Raw genomic sequence first — 16722 nt, forward strand, 5'->3', positions numbered from 1 at the left:
AACACAAAAGGATGATCCTGGATTACTAGCAGCCATTCTGAAATGCTAACAGAGGGAAAATGGTCATTTCACCAGCAGAGCTGGCATAATACACAGAAACTTTATTTTAGGGCTACCTGATGCCTGTAAATTTGACATCATCTGCAGGCTACAACACGTATTTTGGTCCATTTTTCTTTTTGGTGGTGAGGAGTCAATGCTGTGGATCTAATTAAATATGAACATATAGAGCAGGAAATATAAATATGTACACAACTCTTGGCATTGAACTGATTTTTAACAAGTTTACTAAATGACAGTCACTGGTTTGACAATACTGAATGAAAAATACTGATTTTACACAGATTTTACAGGAAGGTTACGGTATGCTGCCAACAAGCAGTGTCACAAACATAGTCTTAAAAAAAACCCCCGGAGTTGGCCACAGCAGAGGCACACACCCTTTGCTCTTGTTTATTGAGAGAGAAAGCTTATATACTGTAGATTTGCTGAAGTTTAATAAATAAGGTCAACTTATAATATATATAAAACAATATAAACATTTATATGCTACATGCATATCATATAATTTAAAGTAATAATTTATATAGCAAAGAGATGCAGATCTATGTTCTTCCTATTTTCCTGGACAAGGCGCACACGCATGAGGTGTCTATCCTTATCCACCTCCAGCCCACCAGTTTGTTGTTTTCTGAAGTCAGTGCTCTGACATAAGTTTGGGATGTCTTGCATTGGGAGTTCCAGTGCTTGTCATCAATGCCACGGCAGCCGTTTTTTACAGGCTTGGCCTCTTTACACCTCGTTTCGTAAAAGTATTGCTTAACCGGAGAGTTGCCTGTTTTAATTTCTCCCAGAACAGTCACCTGGTGTCCCCTAATGTCGATGGCAGAGGATTTGTCCGTGACCCACAAACTTTCACTGTCACAAACGGAGTATTCCCCCCGGTGGCCCTTGTGCTCCGCGTACCTCTTCCGCCGGGAGGTTCTGTTCACCACCACGGAATTCCCGATGTAATCCTCCATGAGGTACAGCGGCGGCGGCTCCAGCGGCGTGTTGTCACTCAGGAGCACTCGGGGCGAGTTGTAGCGTCTCTGCTGCCTTAAGAGATCTGTATCCACTGAGATAACTGGCTGGAAGTCTGATTTCACATTTTCCTCTCCGTCCATGTCTTGCTGAGTGTCTGTTTTCTGCACCGTGTTTTGATAGTTTTCCTTAATGTCTACCATCTGCTTAGAAAGCTTGTTTTTTAAAATGTCTGCCTGAATGAGTTTAATAATAAGAGAATTTATCGAATCTTCTGGCAAGCTCCTTTGATCCATGTTGGAAGACTGGATGCCACGAAGGTAAGCGAGAAATATCACATAAAACAAGATGGACATCACCTTGTTCACCTGTAAGATCTGCAAAGAAGCAGAAAGTCAACGTTAAAACAATCCAAGAGGGAGGTTTGCTAGAGGCTGAAAACATAAAAATTGGGATTCTTTTTAGTAACATCTGTGTCTTTAAAGATACATATATAGAGATATAGAAACACAGGCTGTGTGTTTCTTTGCAGATACTATTTGTTACACTTAATGAGTGCAACTCTCTTCTGAATTTTTTTCAATATTTCATCTATATTTTAGGCCTTGCCTTTCCTCTTTCCATGCATAGTGGTACATATATCAGTTAAGCTATTTCTCTGCAGAGGTAGGTAGTTCTTGGTATAGTCTGGCCAGGGCTTGGCAGCAGAGAGAGGCCAAGTTACTTCCACAGAGTTCATTCCACAGAGAAGTTTAGTTTCAAAATTGCAGGATCATGCAGAGTAGAAAACTGTATCATGGTGTAAGATGAAAAAGTTCTGACGTTGCTGAATGTTGTCAGGTTTTGTGTGCTGAGATCTCTCAGATCCATCAAATTCTTATTTATCAAATGTCTTGTGTTTAATGTTACCATAAGAAGGAAATAAATCCAGTGTTTCAATAGTGCTTTTGTTCTCTTTCTCTCTTTGGTAAGGGAAAGAGCTCTGGAAGGAAAATGATGCAGTCAGGTCAGAGAGTGGTGATTAGGCCTCTATGATACATGTGGGGGAATGCAGATGGACCCCCAGACCGTGTTGTAGGGGTTGTTTTCAGGATTGGGGACTGTTTTTTTGGTGGTTTTTAAAGAAGTTACTTCATTACATTTATATAAGGTGAAACAAAACTGACACCAATTAAAAATATTCAAGGATAGATTGAGGACATCTCTCTCCTCACCACCCCCTAAAATGGAAAAACCTTTTTCAAAGATTCAGTATTTTGAAAACCATTCCTAAAAGTGTGCTGCTTCTTCATACTTTGCTGCACTTCATACTTTGCTATGTGGACTCCTGTGGTCTCTTTCTAATTCTACCTCCGGCCCATCTTCTAGAAGCCTCATTTGTCACTTCTTTTTAAGCCTTTCTGTCATTTCGTTTGTGTAGCTGAGAGCCATGAGCAACTGTCCAGGGAGGTGTTTCTTCTCCTTGTGTATTTGGACACCTATACGTTTGGTATTTGCATTTATATTTAAATGAAATCAATTATCAGTGTAAAACATTAAGTGATGGAAGCAGACCATTCACTTCACAGCATACCTGTTTATAAACTTGCTGCACAAGTAGAGGATTGAAGGAGAAATTACAAAACTCATCTTAGAGCACCCTCATAGTCTGTGATAAACCCTGACTGTAGTACTGCTTCAGGTGATTCAGGAAAGCCTTGGATTTGATTTTCCTGCTCTGCAAACACATCCAGCAAGTGTCAGAGACCTCTAGCACTCTGGGATAAAGGCACAGAGTCACAGACCGTGGGACAGATGGAGTTGGAAGGATCCTTAGGACATCATCTAGGCCTATCTCACTGCTCACAGAAGAATCAGCCAGGGTAGCTTGCAGAGCTCTGCCTACTCAGGTTTAGAATATCTCCATGGATGGAGACTCCACAACGCTCTAGACAACCTGTGCTGGTGTTTGACCACCTTTAAACTTAAAAAAGAATAAAAAATTCATGTACCAGCAGTATTTCCCAAACCTCAGTTTGTTCCCATTGCCTCTTGTCCTTTCATGGACAACTCCGAGTAGAGCCTGGCTCCATCTTTATTACTCCCTACTGTGAGGTATTTCTACACTTCAGTAAAATCCCCCTGGGACTTCTCTTCTGCAGTATGAACAGTCCCAGCTCTCTCAGCTTCTCCTCCTAGCACAGTTACCCCAATCCTTAATAATTTTCATGGACTCACTCCTGTACTAAGGAGCCCAGAACTGGACACAGCACTCAAGATGTGCCTCACCAGTGCTGAGATGAGGGGAAGGATCCCCTCCTTCGACACTGTGAGTACTCTGTGTTTTTCCCAGGAGAAACAGTGGAAATATCAGACCTCCTGAACAGAAAATTTTCCACTTAAAAAAAAAATCACCATTTTCTGTTTAAGAAGGCAAAGGAAAAAAAGAAAAAATCTTTTACCGTACAACCTTCTATCCACTCTAAACAAAACTCCTTTTTGCAAGATTGAGTCCCCACTTCATAGTTTGGAACTGCAGCAAAATTAGAGCTACCCTCTGTGGATGTGTGAGCTGTCCTTTTATGGACAAGAAATGTGTTTTCTCCATTCTCAGTTTGTCACAGTATGAGTTCACCTAAATCTAGACTGTTGCTTGCAGCAATGTTTTGCTTTTGGGGGGGAAAAAAAATCGAAGATGTTCAGTTACCATACAATTACTGTCATACCTAAATAAATACTAACTTAATGTAGATGGATCTCAGAGCCCAGACCCTTCTGGATAAAAAATTGCCGTGCAATTTTGCCTTCCCTCAGCATAGGATTTGCTTTTAAAAACAGTAAAAATATTATTAAACAGATGTCATTGAGCAGATTTCTCGCAGCACCCGGAATCCACACACGGGGTAACACACGAGCCCACAGGATGGTGAGCAAAGCTCTGACAAGGCTCAGCTCAAAAGCCAGAAGCATTATTCATGCCAACATGCAGCTGCATGCAATCACTGCTCTGCTCAGTCTCAAAACTAAGTGGCACTAGCAAAATACACAAGTTGGAGCAGGTGATGAGGTGGGAAAAGTAAGGCTGGAGTTCCTGCAGGCTCTAATGTCGTGCTGCATGCAAAAAAGGAAGGGCTGGGGACCTGAGAGTTGGAGCAGCTAAAATGAGCTATTTTTCTTCTCTGTGGAGGAACCCCATTAATGGGAAAAATGATGAGAAGTATTTTCCTGAACTTCCTGTGAAATGTCTTATGGATTTGGTGGGAAAGATGTTAACTTTGAATTTCAAGCTGTAGTTTGATTTATGCTTCACAAATTATTTGCTGCAAAAGTAAAAAGGTTTCAGAACAAATCTTTATATTTTTCTGGGTGCAAAACTTAGAGTGAAAACACAATGGCTTGGTGAGATTACAGTTTTCAGGGAGTTCCTCCAACCTAGGAAGTTCATAAGTGCTGTTCAGAAGTTCCAGTCCATGACCAAAAATTCTCAGGCTCTCCATAAAGTCCAGAACCTCAGAGTGTGTCTAAGGCACTGTTCTAGGTAGGAGAAACGGATGTTTTTGGGAAACTGCAACTGGTTTATGGCCTTGGCTGAAATCTGGTTACAAGACACATTAAAAGTATATTTGTTTGCAGGTCTGGGGAGTATTGCATTTGATGAATGGCTCTTTGCCCAAAATGGAATGTTGTGCCTGTCTGAACTGCGGATAATTTGAAATTTATTTGGCGTGCGTGTTGTTAAATCCGTAAAAAGGAGAGGAACATGTAAAACATTAAAATGTTTATCTTTTCATATTTTCAAAGCAAATAATTCTGGTGTTTCTGGCCATGCCTCCAGAAGTTCCACAATGCAATTCACAAAGCAGAACAAGTGCTTACTTAGCGCAGCCCAGTGAGTAAATTATCTGTAGAGGGGACTTGGATTGGAGGAAAGATTTCAACACACGTGTCCTGTCTGAGGGAAGACTGACTCAAATTCCAGGTTCCTGGGGGCACAGGATTGTGTGGATGTAAACAGTAACTACTTCAGCACAAGCAGCTCTGTTTTTTGGCCTTTTGGAGAATGGTATAAAAATTCCCCCAAGAATTCAATCAATCACATGACTTTTTCCTTCTTTTTTTTTTTTTTTTTTAAATTTAGATGATTCATTTCAGGTAAAAAAATTTTGTCCAAACTGAAATTTTTCTTGGTTAGCTGATGTTAGCGAGATATTTTTGTTGTTCTTCATGGCTCTTCTTGGAATTTTCCACATGTAAATTCCTGACAAAAGTTCATTTTGGCTGTGTTTGTGGCTAGTTTGCACTAAGCAAGTTTGACTTGGGAATCATTGACATTTGTGGCACAGAGGGGAAAAGCACACAGCACAGAAAAGAAAAGCTCATGCATTGCAAAGCTGGTTGATCTCCCAGCTGCGGCTTAGATTTACTCTATTTTAATGGTTTGTATTCCTGCCTATCACTGCAGTTTTAGCAGGGTATTAATGCTATCTGAGCTAGGTGGCTCAGGAAAGGTCTAAATTTAGGAGAAGTAAATAAGCTTACCTCTTCCTTCCTTTGATAAATTCAATCCCTAACAAACTCTGGCAAATCACTTTCTGCCCTTTTCAGACTCACCACTTTATGTAGTAGTGAAAATTTTTGTTTAGTTTTATTTGTAGTGATTTAAAAATTATGTGTATTGCTTTATTTTGGTCAGTAGCTGAACATTCTACACAGGGAAGGAGCGAAACATCATTTAAAATGTTCTGCAGAACGCATGAAATCCTAGTACTGTGAGAGAGTGCCCAAGTATTTACTTGTAAGCCATTGCTAAGAGGAACTGGAATAGAAGGAAGAGTGACTGCTGAGTTTTACATTCAGCATTGTAATACCCCACATGATTTATGTAAGTCAGCTTGAAGTGTTTGGCACTTTCTAGAAAATTTAGGAGCAGCTTCTGTTCTTCAGACCGAGCAGCTAATGATCCTTTGTGGTGGCTGACAGCTTTTCCAGGCTTTTACCAAAGAGGACAGTGTAATTATTGTCATTGTTTGCTGAGCACTGCTTTCACAACCTCCCAAGTCATGGATTGCCCCGTTGACTCCCTCTCCCTAATAATTATATTGGGAAGAAATGCAGCCCTCGTCCTCTGTGCTTTGGGGGACATGGGAAAGGTACAGAACAAGGAAAGCATTCTGAATGTTCAAAAATATGGGAACGTGAAATGACTGCATCTGAAAATTAGCACTGCATTTCAGAACAGTGATGGACTGTTTGTACAATATGGATTTATGAAGGTAGATTGCTGCAGAATGCTGAATGTGCCTGAAGACACTGTGACCCTCCTGAACACTTCCACTTCTCAGGATACGGAAATTTCAACACATACAGATCGAAGCTAAAGATTTCGCAAGAGATGGGTCCTCTTAAAAGCTGAAAAATTCAGAGACAAAATGAAGTGGGACCACGTGATGGCAGCCCTAAGTGTTAACCCTCCCTTCCTGAGGGCCAACCAAACTGGAACATGGAGGGAGGGGTTTTGAAACTAATCCATTCCTCTGGCATACGGTCAGGGAAGCGCAGCCACACATCTGAGGGGGAGCCCACCGAAGTTTGTTCATCTCTGCAGCAGCTCAGAGGTGTATTAATCAATTTACTCAAGGCTATTTTCAAAAGAGAAGACACATCTGAGCCCCAGTAGCCTCCAGTGAATGGTATATACCTAATTTCTTATAGAAATGGAGTTCAGCCCACAGAGTCACTGTCATTTCCTTTTCCTCTTCAAATGACTGGCTGAGCAAAGCACAGCAGGACAACTGCTCACCTGAGCATGTAAAACTCCTCTGCACTTTGGACCAACCCACAACAGTGTGGGGGTGACCATGACCCTACTGTTTGTTGGGGGAAGTTTTCCCAACATATGAAACATCTTCCTGAAGGCCAGTTTTGTGATAACACATCTGCTGCAAGGAGCACGCTGTGCTCTGAACAGTCAGATGAGCTGTGTAGAGTCATCCAGGTGATTGCAATGGCAGGTGTGTGTCTACATTTGATCCTTGAACAGATATATCTGTATTTTTTTTGGAGATCAAGATGAGGCTGCTGTACACATACTTGCCTGACTCCAAGAGAAAGGTCAGGAGCAGTTCCTCTGTGCTTACCTCACTCTTTGGAACAGCAGCTGCTTCTCACACCTTGTGCGCAGTTAATTCTGTCAGGTTTTGGCCCTACACCTCCCTCCCCCGCCACCGACACCAGGGCACTTGAGAGCTCCCCAGAGACATTTGGCACTCCCCAGCATCCTCTCACAATCCCACTGGGGAACTGGACTATTCATAATGTCCAGTACCATATCAGCAGTCCCAGCTACATCCCCAGGGCTAGAATCAGCTATAGGAGTAGGCAGGCTTTTCTCAGTCACAGCAAGGTCCTTTTCTGTTCCCATTCCTTCCCTCAGTGACATTTTTGTGACACAGTTACGTGTTTACACCTGTCTGTCTATGCCCTGATTGCCGTGGTATCATTTTGCATTAAGCTCTTGACTGATTAATCTGTGTATTGAGGTGGTCAGAACAAGGGGTTTGAAGGCTGAGATCCCAATTTCCCTCCTGTGTTGGCAGAGATTTGTCAAATCAAAATGTCTGTTTGTTACTTTCTATATCTGCAGAGGAAGGAACTCTATGGAATAGTCACAGGGTTTTATTACTCTAGGTATATACCCTGACATCCTTTGGGTTCTTCTGCATGTAGCTGGCTGATTTTCCTCTACTGAGAGAACAAAGGCTGGGAGAATTGGGCTTGTTCAGCCTGGAAAAGAAAAGGCTTTGGGGTGACCTCACTGTGGCCTTCCAGTGCCTGAAATGGCTACAGGAAAGATGGAGAGAGGCTCTTGGCAAGGGCCTGGTGTGACAGGACAAGGGGCAATGGCTTCACACTGACAGAGGGTGGGTTTAGATGGGATATTAGAGAGACATTCTTCCCTGTGAGGGTGCTGAGGCCCTGGCACAGGTTGTCCAGAGAAGCTGTGGCTGCCCCATCCGTGGCAGTGTTGAAGGATAGGGCTCTGGACAACCTGGTTTAGTGGAAGGTGTCCCTGCCCACAGCAGGGGTTGGGACTGGAGGATCTTTAATGTCTCTTCCAACCCAGGGCACTCTGTGGTTCTCACATTACTGATATTGGAGCAATCCATAAGTATTTATCTTGGTTATTACTGACAAAGTAGGAGTACTGTCATTGTTCCCATTTTAAAAGACCTGAAATTGGAATACACAGAAATCAGCTGATATTTGCAAGGTCAGACAGGTTGGGGTTTTCATGTTGTACTGGCTGGATCAGGGAAGCCCACCTGCAGTGCTGTTTGAAAGTTTGATCAATCAACGAAAAGCATGAAATTCAGGGAAATAAAGCCAATGCTATCCCAGGTGAGCAGTCAGCCCCATCTTAGTCACAACAAAGAGATAAATCTGTAGTGGGGTAAATAATTTCCACAAAAGCGGAAGTATTTCTTCATATTATTCACTGCTTAACTCTGAAAACTGCCCAAAGTACAAAGAAATCTAAGGGTCATGTTCATAGCTGAATAAACAGCTTGACTTGCCTGGACCTGTGCTAATTTTCCAAAAAGCAGAAGATTTGCCCAGATCTTTGCACTTGCATGTTTTTTCTTCAGAATTAATTTGCAAACAGAAGAATAGAAAGCTCCAGAGGTAGTGGAGTGGTAGTGGATAATTTAAACTGATAAACTGTGTGTTAGTTAATCTTTTCATTACTGTTTGTTAACAGCAGTAGAGATAAGCACAAACAAATTAAGTTTGCAGCTGAATTTGGAGGGGATGCAAACAGCAGTAAACGAAGAGAAATACAGTCTCTGCTGAGGAGATGAAAAAATAAAATATTGGCAGAAAATTACAAAATGGAAGCTGAAGTAGAAATTAAAAGCTCTTGTGCTGGGGGAATATTGGTATTGAGCTGTGATATACATAGAGGAAAAGAAACTTAGAAAGGAGCAGTACCTGATCAGACCCAGGAATGTTCTAGAATGTTGGAAAAGCACAGTATTAGATAAATGCAAATACCAGGGCATTTCATTGCAGAGCTGGAAGGGAATTGCTGCTTCTTGTAGCACAGAAGTAAAATTGGGAAAGCTGCTTGAAAGTTGGAAGGTATTGTCACACAAAAAGAAAATCAGGAAAGAGAAGCAAAAATGGCTGAAAGGGGTGTAAAACTGACCTTTGAGGAAATTGCCTTGAAGGTGCAAGCCTTTGCCTTGTGCTGGCAGAAAGGGCATGACAGAAAACTCAGGGCAAAGATCTGGAAAGTGTTGGGGAAAGGGAACATTTGCTTTAGGGTGGGGCAAAGGAGTGCAATCAGGAACACTGGGATTAAGCTGAGGAAAGGGAAGTTAGGCCAATCATCAAAAGCAGTTTTCAAGCTCTGCAAGATGTTTGTAACAAACCCAAAGCCACACCAAAGAGGCCTGGGTTTCGTGTTTCCTCGCAGCACTGAAACTCCATCTAAGTCTTCTCTTGAAACAGTTTGAAGATCCATTAACCTTTTAAGTCAACCTGGACTTAGTTTGGCTCAACCAGGGCTGATTAATTGTTTTGTATTAAAGTCAGGCAGTAGCTGCAGTTCGTCTTATTTTCGTCAGAGAGAGGCTTTGAGGGCTTAAGTTGTCCATAATTAAAGCTGAGAGCAGCCTTCCAGATGAAACTTCTTTCACCTCCCCACAATTCTGAAGGGTTCAAGCCTGGCCTTGTAACAGATTGTCCTGATTGTTCTATTTAAAAATGCCAGAGGAGGGTTTTGTTTAATTTGGTAGCAGGAGGAGAAGGGGAAGCACCTCTCAGATTATCAGAATTTTATCCCTCTCCTGTTAGGCTTTGAAAGAGCAGCCTCCCGGAGACCATGTGATGCTGGATGATCTGACATGTTTTTACATTTACATTGCCACTGGACAACTCAATATTTTAGAAAAAAAAAATAGGAAAAGAAATTTTAAACCACTATTTGTAAGTTTTTATGATATTAGGAAACTCGAAGGGAAAACTGTTTTCAGCTTTGAATTTCAATACATTATTTTGCAGGATTTTGCATTGAAAGCAAAAGACTTTCTTCTATTTTATTATGGTTTAGAAGCTCCAAACATCGTCTGTCTTTTCTAATACCTTCCAATTTCTTTTTTCTTTTGTGAACTATGGAAAACAGTGAAATGAAGCAGAGAGAATAAAGCAAGGGCTGCAAATTCAAAAGTGTTAGTGTCATTATGAAAAATCTTGTATTCCTAAACCTAATTTATGGATACAGACAGGACTTGCACCCACAAGGAAAGAGACATTTGGGCAATATATGGACTGCTAGTTAGAAATGAAATGAGCTTTTGTTTGTGTAGAATTAAAATAGATCCTAAAGTTAACCTGAGATATTTCTGTCATTAAAATAAAATAAAAAGGTATTTATTTGTTTTTCTGAGAGCTCTGCTGTGACCCTTGAACACAGATGTCTGCACTGAGCATACAGAATCACTGAATCACAAAATCATTAAGGTTGGAAAAGACCTTTAAGAGCATCGGGTCCAACTTGTGACTGACAACCACTTTGTCACCCAGCCCAGAGCACTGAGTGCCACATGCCATCATTCCTTGGACATTTGCAGAGGTGGGGACTCCAAACCTCCCTGGGCAGCCCCTTCCCATGCTGAGATTGTTTAGAAGGAGCAGCATTGCTGCTCTGGAGTTTGTCCCAAGCACTGAGCCTTGCCAGGGAAGACCCGCTTCATTTCACCCAAAACTGCACCTGTGTTTGCTTTTCCAAAGCTCATGACTCCAGGTTTCCCTGAATCCATGCAGAAATCCATCCATAACCACTCTGTGACTCAAAGACTGCTCTCTGAATTGCCTCTCCCTATTCCTCAAAAGTTCACAACCCCCCCAGATTAAAAAGTCTTGTTAGGCTTGCAGGTGCAACTTATCTGATGCGGTGTTCTTTAAAAAAGGATCCCAGGCCTGATCCAAATATTTTAAAATCAGCATTAATTGGACAAAGCTTTTGCACAGTAAGGGAGGCAGGGAATGACAACGTGACTAAATACAGCTGTTTGATCTTTATTTTAACATACACACAGGATGCAACTGAATTGTTTCCATCAGGATGGTAGTGAGACATTAGCACTGCTGTGTATAATTAAGATCTTTTCCATGCTCTTTGCACAGGTGCAGTAGCTTGCTCACAACCAGCTTAAGGTGATGTTTTTAAATTCATTCTCAGAGAAAAAGGAGTTTTGCATTTCTGATAAAACACAAGTGTTTTGGTGGGGGAAAAGGTTAGAAGTTTGCTTCTTTGCAAAGGGTGTCAGACTTTAAAAAGAGCTTTGTACTGGAAGAGCTTGTCTGTTCCGACCAGTTAAATAAGCTGATTACTAGGAGAAATCACCTCTACCTACAACTTCTCTCAGTGAAATCATGAGGGCTCTTCTAGAACTGCTCCCAGGTGCACAGTGAGACCTTCAGGTCCTTATGGAGAAGAGCTCACAAATACAATGTGTGCCCATGACAGGCTTGTGTTTTTTCCCATTGCATCTGAATCTTTCAAAAAACCATTGCTCATTTAGAGAACAGAACTCATCCTGCTAATTGGCATTAGTTTACAGCAAATTGTTTACACGTAGGCCTGTCCTGAGGGTAAGGACCGTTCTGGCAAATCCAGCTCCTCTGCATTTTTTCCTGGTAAAAATCTGCCTGAAGAGGAACTTTTCTTGGGAGTCCCCCAGTTCACAGATGTGCATGTGGATAAAATTTCCAGCATGCAATTATTCTCGAGACATGTTCCAGTTTTAACTCTCAGTTCACACTTTGCCATGAGTTTGACTATATTTGGGGATTAATGCTCCAGGGTGGCGAGAGTATTGTGGTCCCAGTCTAGCAGAATATCTGATTTTTGAGTCTGTGAGTTGCCCTGCTGCAGTGCAGACTGTTCACACATTCAGCTCAGGGTTGAATTAGCTCTGCTAATTTGCATCCAGAGTGTCTGATCATTTGGAAATTACAGTCTCTAGAAGCCTTTCCAAAGTCAAAACAGGATTTCTGTGTTCTCCCATTGTACTAATGCAAGCTCTGCACCTCTGCCAGGTCCAAAATCCATCTGAAAATGGCCTTGGTTTTTGGAAACCATGGTGGTTTTTCTTATCTTTCAATCCAGATGCCATATTGCTGTTGATACACAATGCCTTCCCTGCTCCCCCTTGCCAACAATCCTTGAAAGGGGAGTTTTAGAGCTGGGAGTACTTTAACACATGTTGTCTCTCACCAAGCATATGATCTCCAGATATTTGACAGAAAAGCAAAGTCTTAAACTGGGCATGTGAGGAAAGCAAATGAGATGTACCACAGCTGGCCTTACCTCTCATACAGTCAGTAACTTGTATGGCTTTTTAGAAAATCCTTTCTTACTGAAGAAACTCTGGTTATGAGAAAGATTATATTCTAGAAGGGCAGGATTGAAGTAATTCTCAGGGTATGAGAAGTAGGAATGGAAAGAGTAATTTTTTAGCAGACTTCTGGTTGCCCCTTTTTCAGATGTACACTTTATACATATCACAAAAGAGTCCTACTCTCATCTAACCACCCCAAAATTCACAGAATCACAGAGTCATGGAACTGTTTGGGTTGGAAGGGAGCTCAAGGATCATTTAGTTCCAACCCCTCTGCGAACAGAGGGTAAGAGAGGGATGCTGTTTTACAGTTTGGAAAGTGAAACCCAGGTAGGTTGTGTGACTTTTCCTAAGTTATGCAAGCCAAAGCTCACGTGGGAAGAAAATGGGAGAATGGGCCTTCAGTTCTTTCTCTCATGAGGTCTGGACTGTTCTAGGTTAGTTTTACACAAGGGATTAGCTTCTTCCTTCAGCTTTTTCCCTGGCCTCTGCTGGCCTTAACCAAAGCTGGCCAAAGTCAGAAGTAGTTCTATGCCATATTGCTTCCTACTGAGGTGGTAGAAAAGGGAAACAGTCCTTACTCAAGTGAAGTCAGAAGTAACTGTGAAGCAAGCAGAGGGAGGAAAAAGGATGTGGAAAGCATTGCCAAAGGTGTCTGTGGCTGGCTCATGCACAACATCTCAGGTGCCTTGAGGAATTAAGAATAACTTGGAATGAGCTTTAAAAAAGGATCAGGCCAATGTAAATCGGCTGTAACAGTTCGGTAGTTTTCCCCAGGAACCAACAAAACAACCAAGGGAAGGATTTTTAATTCTGCACATAGGAAAAGCCTGGTCCTAGACTTCAATTTGCACAGTAGAAATCCCTGATTAAAAAGGAGCCAAACACTGTTGTGCTTCAGGAAGTAGGAGAATTAGGGATGCTTACTTTGGACGGTGGTGTAACTTTACAGCCTATACGAGGGGAGATGCACAGCTGCATCTCCCCAGGAGCGGGGAACTGAATATATTGTGAGTCAGTCATAGTTCCTCCCTATCTTCCCTCCACCACCACTTGCACTCCCTTTGCTCTGCTACAAAAGTCAATTACTTCATCCTCATTTTTTTCTTCCCCCTTTTTTGGTTTTTTTTTTTTTTTTTTTGTTCATGGAGCAGTTTACTCTCCCATGCTCCCAGCCAGCTCTTTTGGCGAGCGAGGAAGCAGAGTGGGGTGAAGCTTGGGCTCTCTGCACTTCTGTCATCTCAGCATCCCCTCTCCACCCACTTCCTCTCAGCAGGGAGTATTGGGTGAGCAGTCCCTGCTCCTCTGGCTGCAGGAAGAGTTGCTCTGAGCAAGCTGAGCTTGAACAGCCATGGGAGAAAAGCTGGGGAAGAGGGGGGGGGAACAATCCTCCCTTCCTTTTACATTCCTGACTAGGTACCAACACTGTCAATGTGTGGTGAGTAGCAAGTGCATCCTGTGCAAATTCTGAGGTAAAGGCATGTGTTCAAACGAGGTAGGACATTACCAGTGCTGGAAAACTGGGGAGCATATTCCCTGAAACCTGTGAAGGACCTTCCTAACCTGCTCGCAGTCTGTTACCAGAAAATATGGAAAAGAGCCCATTGCAAAAACAAAACAAAGCAATCACATCCTTAGGAACTTTGGGGAGGCAAACATATGGGGGAGCTCTTTATGAAAGGTGAGAGGTCAGTCAATATCTTGGGATAACTGCATGTAAAGGGGATAAAAACTTCTCAGGCCTTTTTGACAGTGGGAACACAAAGAGCTTTGCTGAGCTACACGCAGGAGCAAAGGGCTTTTTTGATGGAAGGCAGCTTTTCCTGTGGCTGGAACTGATGGGAAGCGTGCACATATTCAGGAGATATCTCCTGTGCCCTCCCAGGAAAAGACAAAACCCCCCACAAGCCTCTTTTCTGTGCTGTGCTCCCATCATCTCACCCTAAACCAACATCTCTGGGCTGAGAGCACCTCAAACCTCAGAAATTTCTTCCTTGACAGTGTCATGAAGGCCTTGTCATCATTTATATGCGGGTACAGTTTGGGATGTCAAACCTCCAGTATAGCTTTGAGCTATAGGTGAGAGGAAAGCAGAAGAGAACCTGGCAGGTCAAGCCTGGGGGATTCAGACTGTCTGGACCATGGAACTCAAGGGCATGTGCAGAGGTTGGGTTTACAAGCAAAATACTTTGCTAGAGTCATCCAGCAAAGATAAGACACATATTTTTAGACTGTTAGAAATTAGGGAAAATTGCAAAGGACATTTATTCCCATTTTAAATTATTAAATGGTATTATGCTTGGAGAGAGTTGTGTATATGCAGCTCTTAAAAATTAATACTTGAAGCCAAATTCTGCTTTTGGTCACGCAGAAAGCAGGCGACTGCAGACTGAGTTGCATAAAACTGAGGTCATAATCTGGCATAAAGTTTGAGCTGGCTTGGTTTTGTCTTCAGCTAGTGTCAGTACTGGTAAACTGTTATGAGGAAATCCAATAGGGAATGGGTCAGGTGTTAATGCTCACAATCAGCATGATTCCAAATAAACTGGAGGAATTTAAGAAACAATGCTGTGTCTTCTGCTTAAAAGTTGCTTGCATAGACTTAAAATAATTCTATAGACTTAAAATAACTCAACTCTGTAGAACTTGTATGGTGCTACTTCGGCTTTACCTGGATGGAGAAAGTGGGACTGTTTTTGGAAGATCTTTCCAGGGCAGATCTCTAACAATATTGAAAAAAAGAATATACAAATATCTGAACAACATGCTGGTAAAACAAAATTATCTTCCTGTCCTGTTGTCTGTGCTCTATCACCAAGCCGAAGCTAAGATCAACATTTTTTCAAATTCTTTCATTTTCCTTAAATTTGGGAATAATATTGAGCCAAATAAATGAAGCTGGTTGTTCTGGTCTACAGCTATGTGGAGGACAAAAAATAGCATTACTGTGAGAAAGGAGACTAGTTTGTCTACATTCTAACAGAAGAAATGCCTTTAATGGAGGTATCACTCCACAAAAATGTATTGTAACTTTATTGCCTTTCTCCTAACCTGCAACTTTTGGTCAAAAAGAGAGTTTTATGCATGGTATAAAGACAATGAATGATCTCTCAATTTTCTTTAATTTGTTTCTAACTGAAAAGAAATTTTCATGCTACGGTAAGGTCTCAGATTCAAGATTTGAAATTGAAGTTCTGGATTAATGTTCAGTATTTTCCTTCAGGAGACAGAATCTGAGATACCTAGCAGGGAGGCTGAGGAACAGCTTGTTCAAGGACTGTTCTGTACTGAAAAATCTTCACTTATAAACTCCTTGTGAAAACAGAAGAGAATACAAAAAAATGAAGGTTTTTAAACCATTACTATTGAACCTAGAGAACATAGCCCTTAAAATGTTATTAGCTCTTGTCCTTTGTGTTCTTGGAAGGCAAAATTGCAGCCCAATGAGAAATAGAACAAACTAAACCCCACAGATGCCATCATTAGGAAGGTGGAAAGAAGAATAAATAATGCTTATCATCATTTCCCTTCGGAACACAGGCAGTGGTTGAGTCCCCTAAATAAATACACAAATAAATAGGAATTTCATTCCTTTTGAAGCTTCCATGGTTGTAAATTTCCTTGTGGAGTGCCCTGTCATTTTCTTTCCTGAAACCATTCATGCTCCCTGCTTTAGTTGTAACATGTTCCATATGTCACATCGCCTTCGTATGAAACAGTTTAGACTCAACTCTCCTTTCAACCCCCTGACCTAATTTTAAGGTCTTACTGCTGTGGAGGACTAATCTGGAGTGGTTTGAGCAGACCCTCCTATTTTATAAATGCCATTTAACACACCACAACTTTTTTCCCCCTTTTCCATAACAATAAGCCCAACCAAGTTGTTCTTTGTTAAGTGTTGCTCTTATAAATGCCCTTAAATTCTACCTCTAATTGAACAGTGCTCGCTGACTCAGTTCATTATTGTACTACTTGCTTTCATTCAAGTGAATTTTTAAAGTAATGCAACACAGAAGCTTAATTATCTTCTTGTTTTCCTGGTTGGTATTCTCTGGGGTAGATGCCAAGGAGGATTTTTTTTTGCTAAGTTTTTTTTTTATGCTTTGCATACAACATAAATTTTTTCCTGCTCAAATACTTCTTTTGATCTTATTTCTTGGAATAAATTGCATTTAGCATCTTCACAAGATTTTTTTTTTCTTTATGCTTCCCCATCAGTCTTCTATGTATGAAATGTATGTGCTTAAATACGGTCCAGATTGTTCAGTTCTCTAATTCAAAAATTCTCACTTTGGTGTTCCCTGTGCCTCACCTC

At 41.5% G+C, this 16722-nt stretch overlaps 1 protein-coding gene across 1 annotated transcript in view; it reads right to left on the minus strand.

The window, feature by feature from the left end:
- Positions 1–605: 605 nt before the first annotated feature.
- Positions 606–16722, minus strand: part of NTF3 (neurotrophin 3) — a gene marked incomplete at its 3' end in the record, with an annotated part of 46067 nt that continues 29950 nt past the window's right edge. The window contains exon 2 of the mRNA XM_082280986.1: positions 606–1400. Coding sequence (XP_082137112.1) covers positions 606–1400 — 795 coding nt within the window. The remainder of the gene's footprint in view (positions 1401–16722) is intronic.

Source organism: Coloeus monedula (assembly GCF_965178545.1).
Source record: "Coloeus monedula genome assembly, chromosome: 4".
NCBI classification, from domain to species: domain Eukaryota; kingdom Metazoa; phylum Chordata; class Aves; order Passeriformes; family Corvidae; genus Coloeus; species Coloeus monedula.